This window comes from Solea senegalensis, linkage group LG6, assembly GCF_019176455.1.
Source record: "Solea senegalensis isolate Sse05_10M linkage group LG6, IFAPA_SoseM_1, whole genome shotgun sequence".
In the NCBI taxonomy this organism is placed as follows: Eukaryota; Metazoa; Chordata; class Actinopteri; order Pleuronectiformes; family Soleidae; genus Solea; species Solea senegalensis.
Genome location: NC_058026.1, coordinates 25,879,198 through 25,892,257, shown reverse-complemented (window position 1 = coordinate 25,892,257; position 13,060 = coordinate 25,879,198). Strand labels below are relative to the sequence as shown.

Here is a 13,060-nt window from a genome sequence, read left to right as displayed (position 1 = left end):
GTGGAATATGAAAATGAGAGGATAGGAGGCCCCCTGTGGTGCCAGGCAGGGCTGACCAGATGGCAGGCTAAAATATGCAATACGACTACACACACACAGCAGTCCTTGGCCTGGATCGGAAGAAGAGTGCAAGAGGAGGAGGAGGAGGAGGAGGAGGAGGGAGAGGGAGAGGTGGGAAGTTTATGATATGATGGTGAATCAATAAGCCCGCTCCCTTGAAAGTGATCGGATAGCTGTTGCAATTTTTTACGTACATTAAAGTTATAAAAACCAAACACTTCAGCAGTGGTTGATTTGACAGCAGCTTTAGACTGATGGTAGAATACAGATTCAGGTGTATGTGTAACAATAGTGGCCTGTCGTGTCAAATAGTGACAAATTTGTTTACAGTGCAGTCAAACAAACTGTGGACTCAATGACACAAAGACAAAATGAAATTTACATCCTCCTCATCCCTCCAGACTTGTGTAAACTTTAACAGAATTTAATGAATTCTCGGGAAGTCGGAGTGACCTTGAACTCTGACCACCAATTGTAAGATTGTAGTAGATTATCTTATCTATCATCCAGAAGTCTGATTTGGAGAAGATATTGCAACAAAAATGATTTGATGTCCAATGTTGTTAACATCTGCAGGGGCATGAAAATAATTTCTGTCAAAATAGCACTGAACAAATGATGAAGTGAAATGCATGCAAGGGACAGCAGAATCCTGCAAAACAAAGGTGGACAAAACCATTAACAGTGACCGTTTGTACAGACAGCAGCTGCAAAACACTGACACTGTATATTCAATAGTACTGGCAGGAATTTGTTACATTTTAAAATTTTAGGAAAACCTAATTAATACATGTGTGTGTGTGTTTCAGACCAGTGCCAGCATTCTCTTTTTTTCCACTACGTATGTATGTATGTATGTATTCATGTATAATTTGTCTGTGACAAAAATGTAGATATGTGGAAGTGTGAGCCCTCAGGCTACAGTTGACTCCAGTGACCTGATTTGCCCAGCTCTGTTATCATGTCTGCATGAGCGCCAAGCATGTGTTCTAACTCAGCCTTAATGACTCTGTGTAACTAATTAACAGATTGATCTGCATATTCCTGATGAGTGGCAGGCCAACTGGCTTAGCCTGTGTGTACATGGGGGAAACACAGAGGCCAAAATGGGAGAATCCAAATCAACTGAAATGGCCAAGAATTAAAGTAAAGATAACAAACTATGAAGTATTTACTTATTTGGGATACATTCTATAAAAGAACATGGAAAAGACTCATGAATGAGCTGAATACACTACAAGCAACGTTTTTCTCGATGTGAGAAGAACCAGAATACAGAAACTGTGCTTTGTCTGTCAGGGTTAGGGGGAAGATGACATGGTGACACTGACAAATGACAGAGCAAATCTCTGTCATTCTGCAGATGTTTGCTCTGGTCCTGTTGCACGCCTGTCTATTACAGGTCTAGAAGACACATGAATGCCTTCTGTTTGTGTGGGAAGCTATGTATTATGACATTGCAGCTAATGCTCCACAAGACAAGCGTGAAAGATAAAACACAGACAACACAAGGCAAAGAAAGATGTGCCCGCTGTCTACCTCAGCTCGGCAGCTGGTTGGCAGCCATGACCTGACCTGCACATCACACCCCATAATGACTCTGTAAACATGATAGTGTGATGCAGATGGAGGGGCGAAGGGCATGTAGTAAGAGGGAAATGACGAGAGAGGCCGAGAGACAGAGTATGTCTGTGTAAGCAAGAGTAAAGCTCTTATTTACTGAAGGGTCATCGTCACTGGCTGTGTACCAAAGAAGACACATTTCATCGACTGCCTCCCTCCTGCTTTCACCTCTCCTTCATCCTCTCTCTCCATCTCCCAGAGAGAGAGAGGTCACTGTCATCAATAAGCTTCTTTATGATTGGAGCAGCGCGTCATGTTTGTGTCTGGATCTCTCAAAGCTGAACTTGTTCAGGTTCCTGGGTGAATAGGAATGTTGTTCACAGGCACTCAAGCACAGGACACGATGCATAGAGTGTAAACAGACAGAGATACACTTACACATAAACACAATGATGCACGCGTAAACACAAAGCAAATTTAAACCAAATGTATCAAACATACAAAAAAAATTCCCCTAAAAGGAACACAAACATTCAAAAGACTAAAAGACATTGAATGATGTCGGTAAACAACTTTGTGTAAAGTTCCCACAAGCTCACAAACACCATGCAAACATGAGAACTGCACTTAATCATCCTATTTTGACTAAACCATTGAAGTCAATTCAAATGGTTAAATACACATTTGTTTGAATTTCAAATTATTGATAAATGTGTATGTGTTTCAATTCTTTGAAATCATGACTCCAGTTAACATTCTTTAACAACATTTTTGTTTTTTACTGTATGTAGCAGCAACCTGTGAGCTACGTACCACTGTGACTGTTTGTCACCAGCCAATGATCACAGTACCCTTAGTGGTAGTAGCCTGTTGCACAGAAGGCTCACCTCAACAGCTTTTGACCAGTGTGCAATGAAGCAATATGAGTGGAATCATCATGTTTGGATACTGAGGAGCCAGCAGCAACAACTGCTGCTGCTGCTGCTCAAAACATCCATCCATCCATCCATCCATGGTCTACCACTTTATCCTCCACATGACACTCAGGTTATAAAAACGAGAGCGTGTGTACTTAACTACACGTAAATGTTGGCCAAGCTGTTCATGCAGTAGAAATAACATTTGAATAGTAAATGTGCAGTATAGCATGTGTAAAATTGATGTATGTACATATATAGTGAATATATGTACAACATATTGATGTATAAATATGACTGTATCCTTTGTTGACGTATACATCAGAATCCTGGCCTGATCGTACGATAAACTCAAACCATATGTGATCTGCATCAATGATGCAATAGACGGGTTTTCAGGGTTGGTGATATGGCTGCATGCATATACATTACATTACATTACATGTCATTTAGCAGGCGCTTTTATCCAATGCGACTTACAATGGAATTGAACTTGCGACCATGATGTTTTTCACACACAGGGTACCAGTCTCAGCCACTCTCAGTCAGCCACTCTCAGTCTCAGGTTGAAGAGTGCATGGACGCATAGAGCTATTTGTATGGCTCAAGTAATCATAAAAAGTAACTGTAATCATAATATAATTAATTTGGAAATCACAATAACATATAAAAGTAATGATGAAAATACTTATTAGTATGGTGAAGTTATGAAAAATGTATTGTGTGGGAAAAATGATAACAGACCCACTCAGACATAAAAGTTTTGCCACCAGTATAACAATGTACAAACAATATGTGTGGGTGCGTATGTGCGTACCCGAGGGCAATTTAGCAGAGCCTCGAAAAGAAGACGTGCATCTAATGATATTAATGCTATTTATCTATTGATTTGGTACAAAATAATTACATCACACATGTAAACTGCCAGAATAGAAGCACGTTGAGGACAGTGCTGTTAATCAAGTCTACAGTATCTACAGTATAAACATATCCTGGCAAGCTCATGAGTGGGATATACTGAGCAGATCAAAAGGTTATTTTTGTTCTTAATGTGCTGCTGAAGAAGTAAATTAGCCAGTGCCTGAGCCCAAGGCATGCGTGAAACCAACAGCACACGTTGGCCTGGTCGCAGTAGGAGGGGCGACTGTGTGTGTGTGTGCGCGCCTGATGAATCACATGATTCTCAACAAACCATTTCTCTCATATCCTCTCTTTTGTGGCTTTGATCCGAGCCAAGAAGTGATAGATAACTGCAGGTATGTTACACCCAAATCCTGTCTGTGGCATACTTCAACGAGATGTGTGCTGATCTACCTGCTTTGTTCTGATGGAGCCGCTGGCTCTGCATTGAAGACTTTTGTCCTCTGGCCTGGGACCTGCACTTCGGGTGGAGGTCTGATCAGATTCAGGGCTGGACTTCTGCAGTGCAGCATCACTCAGCTCTGACACCACCACCTGTAAGAAGGGCAAAACAAAGAAAGTGTCAAATTGTGGGCAAGTACACAAGAAAGAGCTGTGCAGGAAGAGCTGCGTTGACTTTTTGAGTGTTTGTGTGAATGACAATACCACTTTGAAGAAGGATACAATTCAAATGAATAATGCTTTTGAAAAGGTTAATACAAGTAAGCAGTGATCCATAACTTGTGACATGACACAGTATCAAATAACACAGATTTACAACACCCACAATATTATAAAGGTTTTGCTCCTTCATCACACAGGAAAGACGACTCAGAGATTGAGGTGTGGTTTGTGGTTTGTGTTTTTTGTTTTTTTTTGTGATGATATCTGGTCTCTTTATCTTGATGTTTACACTCTCTCAAAAACCCCTGACTTCCAGCACCTTACAGTATTATTCACTGCCATCTTCACTTAATTCCTTGATTTAAAGGTGTGAAATACAAAAAAAATAGCTTCACCTGCTGCTATCAACTACACTTCTGACAAACAGAGGCATCCACACGTGTTGTGTGCTGGGAGGCCAGGTAGTGAACAAAATCGCACAGGATGTCATCACCTTTTTTCCAGCAAGTCCTGATTGCATTATCAGAAACCTGGCATCTGGGCGTGACCTTGTTAACTGCCAGGGTAATCAACTTTAACCAAAGGGGAGGAGAGGGGATGATAAATTATTAGTGAGGAAGATTTTGTTCATGTTTTATTAAATTGGCCTGTCAAACAGGGTTGGTCAAATTATCTGGGGCCTCGTTTATTGGAGGCCGGCCATATTGGCGCATCTGTTACAATTATTTATAATTTCCAGGCAGTCAGGAGGACGAGCTGGGTTTTTCGGCATCAGCCACATAAAGCAATTTAGAAATAAACTGATGTGGGAGTGTCTGAGTTTTTTTTTTTCCTCTCACAATTTCTCCCATCACCATCAAGATTTTATACAGCCAAAATAAAAACTGAATCGGAAAAAAGGAAAACTGTGTGACAGTAATGTACAACAGATCTAGGAGATATAAAGTAAACATTTTAAAAGGAGCTAAGTGAATGCAACAGACAGGGAGAGTGCATGAGACTGAGAGAGGAAAGAAGGCAGGTGCAGAGAAAAAAGAGCAAGTGATTGGAAGGTGTGAGTGAGTGAGGGAGGGAAGGAGAAAAAAAGAGAGAAAAAAACGGTCTTGGTAATTACTGAACACGATTAGGTTCTTGGGGGAACTTGTCTGGCACTCGTGGCCCTTGTTGGTGAGGATGCGGCAGGCAGGACCATATGGAGCGAGGCTTGTGATTGTGCTCCCTGAAGCTCGTGACCCGTCTGCTGCCGAGCCCTTGAGCTGAATGTGAAATGAGACTTGCCAGGCCTAATGTTCTACACATGCACCATTTATGCCACAAAACAAATCTGATCACTGTTAATTATGGAGCAGCTATAATCAGGAGGGGCTCCTGAAACACACATGCACACATACACGGGGAGAGAGAGAGGGAGAGAGGGAGAGAGAGAGAGCTGGATACAACACAAATGCACAATCACACTTACATCTGTAGAGGGACAAGATTTGTTGAAGTGATTGAATGGATGGCATGATACCACTTTTGATTGTCTGATAATGACATCAATATCATTATCATGACTAATTACTGATACTGATTTCAGTCGGATACTGTTGTTTTAACAAGTCTTACATTACAAAGTTGTTAAAAAACAACAAAAATTGCTGCAACTGTAAAACAAGTAACCTGCTCCTGTAGCATAGGAATAAACGGCACACGTTTTTACAATCTGACCGTGGTAATTTATGTGAAATGTATTACGTGGTGTTGTTGTTTTTTTCTTTATTGTATCTGATTAAATGTTTTTCGTTTTCAGACATTGGACCAACATTGAAAGTGCATATTTTTCCGGCTCATCCATAGGCCTGAGAAATGAAGACTATGACGTGCTCTCCTTTTCACCAACAGGAAAACTGCACTTTGTATTCAAGATGATAGTTCTTCAAAAACAATGTGTGTGTATGTGTGTGTGTGTGTGAACATGTATAGGCATGTGTGTTGACTGGTAGCAGAGAAGAGGGACTAAACAAAAGGACAGTGTAAGGGCGTCGAATGTAGAGTGTGTGTGCTTTTTGTTTGATTTATTTGTTACTTTTGTTTGTGTGTGTGTGTGTGTGTGTGTGTGTGTAGTGCCCCGAGTCTTCCCACACAGTGTGTTCAACCCGGGTATATGTGCTTGAGCAAGTGAGTGCGTGGATCTGCAGCGGCACATGGCTGTGCTTCATTAATGAGGCGAACTGTGCTACGCAGAGGTTCTCAACTAATGAGAGCACTTGAGCTGGTAAAACACACCACTGGAGTCCATGTCATTAGCATGTTTCTGGCCCTGGACGTGGCCCAGCTCCAAACACACACTCGTGCACAAAACAGTGTTGACAAAACTATTTACTTACAGACTCGGCTTTCGCAAAACTGAGTGTATGACAAAAAAAAAAAATGCAGTGATTATATAGTATTATTTGAATTTATAACCGAGGCATAATGATTCACATAAGGAGGCTTACTGATGTATCTGAAGGGAAGAGGTGTATTTAAATCCAAGCAGCTGGTTTGCGATACATTTTTAACATGCTTTTAGAGAGGTCCTGACAGCTCAGCTGATGGTGTGGCATTCCAAATGGAAAATAAATGAAGGTAGCAACCAAAGTCAAAACGTGATCGATGTGATGGCAAGTCAGAAATACCATTTAGAAGCTTTTCATCACATTATGTTGAGCATTAGCAGGAAGCTAAAGTACAGTGATGTTCAGTCGAGGCTGAAATCCATACTGCTTTCTACTGGAAGTTCCTCTAGCCTACTGTGCTCATCATGGACACTAAAAGATTGACTTGTTTTAAGTTCACAAGTGAACTTTATTTTGTTTGCTTCTTGTTAAAAATGAATTTCCACGTGTCTCTATAGCATTATGACTTCACTTGACGGTTGCTATTAATGGAGCAGAACAAAAGAAATACCTCACCTAAGCCATATGTGATCTGACAAAACAGTGGGTGTATTTGTGTGCACATAAAAGTCTAACTAGCTATTTAATTATACATATACAACGGTGTATACTCTTTAATGTAAATAACAAGCCAGAGGCAGATGAGGGAGATGAACCTAAGTCAACTTCTATCAATTTATTTTAAAGGAAATGAGAAAAAATAGCTTTGTCTTCTTGGGAAATGTATTATGCTTAAGGGTCTAACCATTTGAGGGACTTTCATATGTAGTCAAGATTTTGCATATCATATTTGTAAAATTGGATAAAATCAATGTAAGGCCAGGGCATAATAAGAAGTCATGATAAGAATGAGTGGAAAAAGGTCTTTAAAGAAGACGGGAAAACACGGATTGTACATAACATTAATTGCACCGTTATATTCTAAGTGCCCCTGTAAGCCAGAACAAATACAACGATAGGACCCTGGACCTTCTATATCTACACCTGTACAAATGTCTGCTAACATTTATAGTCCATGAACATTCATAATTTTCCCTTTCCAGTGATGATGACGGACTAACTGGGGCTTTGAACGACTGCCCACTCCATTAACAACTTACCACTCATTTACAACAGTGAACGTTCCAGAAAGCCTGAGGTCAGCTATGAATGTAATGTTGGTCTTAAATCACAGCACAGCTCTGTCAGTAGCCAAACACTAGACTACTATAAACACAACAATGCAGTTAGGGAACAAATCATAAATGATTAAATGTTCAATCTGGTTCACTTCTTTCTCCACTAATGAGGCTCTTCCCTGCCTCTAGATTGTAAAGTCATCACACAACCTGGTAGTTTGTTGATGAGGTGTCACTGTCACACGATATGTGGGGTCACCCAGGTGCCTCATGTTTGGGAAGGGCCATCAGCTGACAGATGAGGACATGAGGCTGTTTACAGTACGGCATTACAGACTGTTTTTAGTACAAACACATAGTACAGCACTAAACTAAAACAAAAGCATACAGAGTTGAGAGTAAAGTTATTAGTTACCTAGTAATTAGTGTTATGTTATGTAGCCACTGTTTTCAGGAAGATGATGAAAATCTTGCCTGTGATGGGCATTTTTTTCCGACTGTGTATCTATCTCACATCATTCACACACTGCCAGCACAGCCACCAGGAGCAATTTGGGATTAAGTGGACACAGCGAAGAACCATGAGTCAAACAGCTGGAACACAACTCAGTCTAGTACAAACTGATCAATAAATGATGCTCAATATAAAAGAAAAAAACAGATTAAATCTATCATGAAAATTATCATTAGATACAACCTAGGTGCAAAAATAATGTTTTCTGTGTGGAACTCAAATATTTCTTAGAAACACTCTACATTCCATTTTTAACTTTTTTATAGTCTTAGTGTTAATATCTATATATATTGTACTTTTTTGGTAACGCATGTTTATTATGTATTATCTTTACCGTCTTTGCTGCTGTAACAATGTAAAATGTCCCCACTGTGGGAAATAAATATACAAACAAAGACTATCTTATCTTATCTTAGACAAAAGCAGTATCTTGACGTAATGTAGCCCCTGTGAGGGTTGTTAGGTTGTATAGAATAACAGTATCAAAAACAATGTTTTGTTCATATTAACAGAGAACAGTTTAGGTTACGCCGATCATTGTTCACATATGTTAAATCCTTTGTAAAGAAGCTTCTGGTAAAGAATTAACTTGGCACGAGACTGGAGAGAACCGACAGTCAATCTTAGTGCACAGCGTGAAGTATACACACAATGGGTGTTATTCCTCTCACCCACCCGCCCCCAAAAAAAACCACTGCAGGAGGGGTGTTCAAAGCCGTCGCTCTTGTCCATATTCAAATGAGCACTGCGTCTTTCTCCTGTTCTCCCGTAGCGATCAGCACTTTGATCACCTCCAATGGAAACTTCCATCCAAACATTTAAAATTAAAATCAAATCTGCCTTAACAACCTGAGCATTTGAATTTAACAGGTGTTCGGGAGGAGGTTGTTACAGAATTTGCGATTATGTGCTCAGAAAAACACACCTTTAGTCAAACGCGCACACCCGTGCAGACACACGCAAACACACGTACACACAACCTGTCAGTGAAATTGCAGAGTGGGAAACAGAAAGCCCTCCTGACTGAGCGCTATACCTTGGGATACTTGATCTGTTCACTTTGATGTGAAAGAAAGTTAAAAGTTAAGGCAACAAAACAGCCAGACAGCAGCTACATGTTCAGTAAACAAAGGTTAATATTAATTCTTATTATATGCTACACAACCACCGTATATACAAATATTTTTGTAATTACATCTCAAGTCTGAAAATATTTGATGTTTTTTTTTTTTTAAATCTGACCCATCTGAATAAAACAAACACACACAGTACAGCATATACATGCTTGTTCTCTACATGCACAAGTGCGCACACACACACACACACACACACACATGCATGCATGCATGCATACTGTACATGCATGCTCACACTCTACACACATCTTCTCTAAATGCAGTATTAATTACTGGGGGAACACTGCAGTACTGTATTTAATTACTGACTAAATGATCCATTTATACTTCACCGCCGGTTAAATTAAGAGGGTTAAGTGAGACAGGGCGATTGTAACTCACTTAACATTTGAGCTGATAACTTTTAGCTTCCACAGTCTGGGGACAGCACTGTCAGAAAAAAATCAACTAATCAAATTAAACAGTTGCACTCTGAGATCTTCTCCAGTTATTTTCTTCTGTAATAGGACACAGTACAGTATATACTATGTGAAAGTCATGCTGCAGAAGAAAGTGAGAGAACTAAAACAAATACAGTGCTCTATAAAGCTGATGGAATGGAGCAGTGCATAAGATATAGACACCTGTTAATATTCGCAACACAGTCTTTGACATTGTGTGGTCCAAGAAACACCTATCGCTGTGCTATTAGAACTCATTAAAGGACACTTAAATTGTGGCTGTACCATTACATTTATACTACACCCTGTATTGCCTAGGGGTGACAGTTTAAAGGGTAGCGAACCTAAGCCGACCCCCCCTTCTGACTGACAGATGTAACGCTGTAACTCAAACAGCATCTTCAAGAACCTTATTGGGCACCAATTAAATCCCCTCTCTCCACCTCTTATCTGTCTTAACTGCTATGTGACTGGAGTGTGTTAAAAGGACTTCCAGGTTCTTGAGTGGGAGTCGAGGACGAAGACAGATAAACCAAGTAAGCCGGTAAGTGCATGTGTGCCTAGAACTGGGAATGAGAGAAGATCAGACACCTGACATGAAAGACACTGCTGCTAAAAGAGATGGATAGATCAAGGGTGAACTAGAGCGATATCAAGAGAGTGATTCTTAGTTAAAGACACCACCACAGGCTATGGTGGGGCACAAGAGTTATTGCTGGGCCTACTAATCCACCAGTAGCAGTTGCTGTAGCTTAGTACAATTAGACACCAGCTCTACACAGGTGTTTTGAGGGACTGTAATATAGAAGTGTGCATACTAATTATAAAGATAATTACTATGATGGCTTTATTTGCTCATACCTATACAAGTGCATATCAAAGTTCAACAGCTTGAGAAGGATATCAGAGAAAAACGCATCTTCTCCGAGAGTTGTGATGCACTAGAGAGCCAGTGTAGAGGAGACGGTTTAGAATGAGAAGAGTGCTTACCTTAAAGTTGGTTTGTCTGTTGGATGAGGGATAACTTGTATGCTGAGCCATTAGCTTCTGTTGTTGCTGCAGCTGCTGCTCCTGCTGCTGCTCCTGCTGTTGTAGCTGGGCCTGGAGGTCTGTGACGTGTTGGTCTTTCTGAGTCACCTGGCTGCTGAGCTCCTGGTAACTCTTACGGAGGTTGGCCTCACTAGACACGAGGGTCTGGTAGCACTGACTCAACTCTGTGTACAGCTGTCAGGAGGCACAAATAAGACCGTGAGATATAGAGACAGCAAAGGTCTGAGGAATGCACACTGAAAGAGTCAAACAGAGTAAGATACTGTAAGATAGTACGTTAAAAACCCATTAACAGTAAAGGGAAACTGTTTGGATCACGTAAAATAATTGTAGGTTAGCAGGTGAGACCACTGTGGTTCTAATAATGATTTGTGTGTGTGTGTGTGTGTGGTATGTACCTTTTGATAGGAGGTGGCGTCAGCAGTGTGTGCCTCTTCCTGGTTCCTCAGAACTCTCTGTGTGTCTAGATTGAGTCCTTCCAGTTGCTTGATCAGATGACTCTGCACCGCTGCATGTTCTGTGCTCTGCCTGTACAGAGTCTGCACCTCTGCAAGCTCACGTCTACACACACAAAAACAGCACACATTCATATTGCACATACACTGAAGCAGTATAGTCATTATTTCATGCATAACTACACTGAAATTATAGAGGCAAGAAAAGAAACTGAACCCTGTTGATAGTTTGTGTTAGTGTATATACAAATTGTCTGAAAAAACACACACTGAATCCATCATTCAAAGGGTGTGTTTTAGAGCTGAGAAATAAAACAAACACTCGAACATTTTGACTTTGTGACCCAAAATGTTGCGAGTAACGCTTTGCAAAAACATCTCAAACTACAGATTATTGTGGATTATAAACTTAAACAAAACCAAAGGGGGTTCCACTGCAAAGTCATCAAAAAAAGATCAGTCAAGATGTTCAGATAGATCAGGGCACAATATGATGAACCATGTGTAAATGGCGAAAATGTCCTGTAAAGTGATAAAAAAATACCACTTCTGATTTTGACACCCCTCTGGAAAATGTGTTAGTGACCACCTTACCAAATCTGAGTAATTAAAAAGTCCCCAAGTGTTTAAAAATGTGTTTTTTAATCATGTAAAATTAAGCTTCATTCTCTGCTCTGAGACTGAGACTAAAGCCATTGCACACACTCACACCTATTGTGGTCTACTCACTCAAGAGGGTACCAGAGTCCACGAACATAGCAGTTTGTAAGAATATGTTATAAGAATAATGTTTCTAGAATAGTAACGTACAAGCTCATGTTACATGTAGAGAAACAACATTTTCAAGTTTGGTGGCACAACATATTTTCCATAAAGTGTCTATGAGTCATTAAGCCAATACTGGAGATAAACTCCACAATCCTTTACTCTCCACGTGGAATATTTTTCACACGTTCTCAGCCACTTTTTTCTAACATAATGTGTGAAGACAAGAAATGCTGAATTTGCTTTAAAGGATCTTTAAAGGAATCTCGGGAGCTGGTTAGCAACCAAACACAAATTATAGAGCATAGTTGCACTGACCATGGTTTCCAGGGCAAGACACCACAGAAGACGCCTCTGCTCTCCAGGTAAAAAAAAAACACTACATCATGAAGGAAGTTTTCCAAAGACTGAGATTAAATGAAACAACCAGGAATATGTTTTGTGAAGTGATATAACTAAGGTTAAATTGTTTGGGAAGAACATGGCATAAATAGGTCTTTAACACCTGACAAAAAGGGAATTGACTGACTTCATAGAGCTGTTCACACCAGACATCCTCACAATACTGGCACTGACAATACTGTACATCAATTTATATGACTAAAGCAAAATGTGTCATTTCCCACAACATGCATCAGGGTAAAGGTAGATTTCTCAAATCTGTTTTAGGTTCCATGGAATTGGCACAAAGTGCAATCTAACGTAGGAGCACATCTTTAATCACCTCACTAAAACCTTAAGAATGATCTCTATACCCAGTGTGACTGACATGTCAGAGTGCCTCTGGTGTTAAAACAGAAAAGTAGTTAAAAAAGGCTGAGATTACCACTAAGGCTCCTACGGTTCTCACAGTTTTTATCATATCGACTAAAGCTTAGTCAAAGCCTTCCGTTTCCCCTTTTTTCCCTCTTTTAAAGTACACCCACTATGCAGGGCTTATCAAGTGGCTTTATGGGAGCCAGAATGGAAGAAATGTGTGTCACCCTCAAGCCTCATTGTGTGCAGCAATGTACTAGCTGTTGCACACAGTAACCAATATAAGGTGATGCATACACAACTTTCAACCTCGGACAGAATGATACTTTCTATTGAGATAAC

The 13,060-nt window shown here is 40.2% G+C and overlaps 1 protein-coding gene across 2 annotated transcripts in view; it reads right to left on the bottom strand.

The window, feature by feature from the left end:
• Positions 1-13,060, bottom strand: part of cntln (centlein, centrosomal protein) — a 78,451-nt gene that overhangs the window by 53,405 nt on the left and 11,986 nt on the right. For both annotated transcript variants that reach the window (XM_044027960.1, XM_044027961.1), the window contains exons 8-10: positions 11,141-11,303; positions 10,683-10,916; positions 3,855-3,995 (exon numbers count right to left, since the gene is read on the bottom strand). In XM_044027960.1, the coding sequence (XP_043883895.1) occupies positions 3,855-3,995; positions 10,683-10,916; positions 11,141-11,303 (538 nt within the window). The remainder of the gene's footprint in view (positions 1-3,854; positions 3,996-10,682; positions 10,917-11,140; positions 11,304-13,060) is intronic.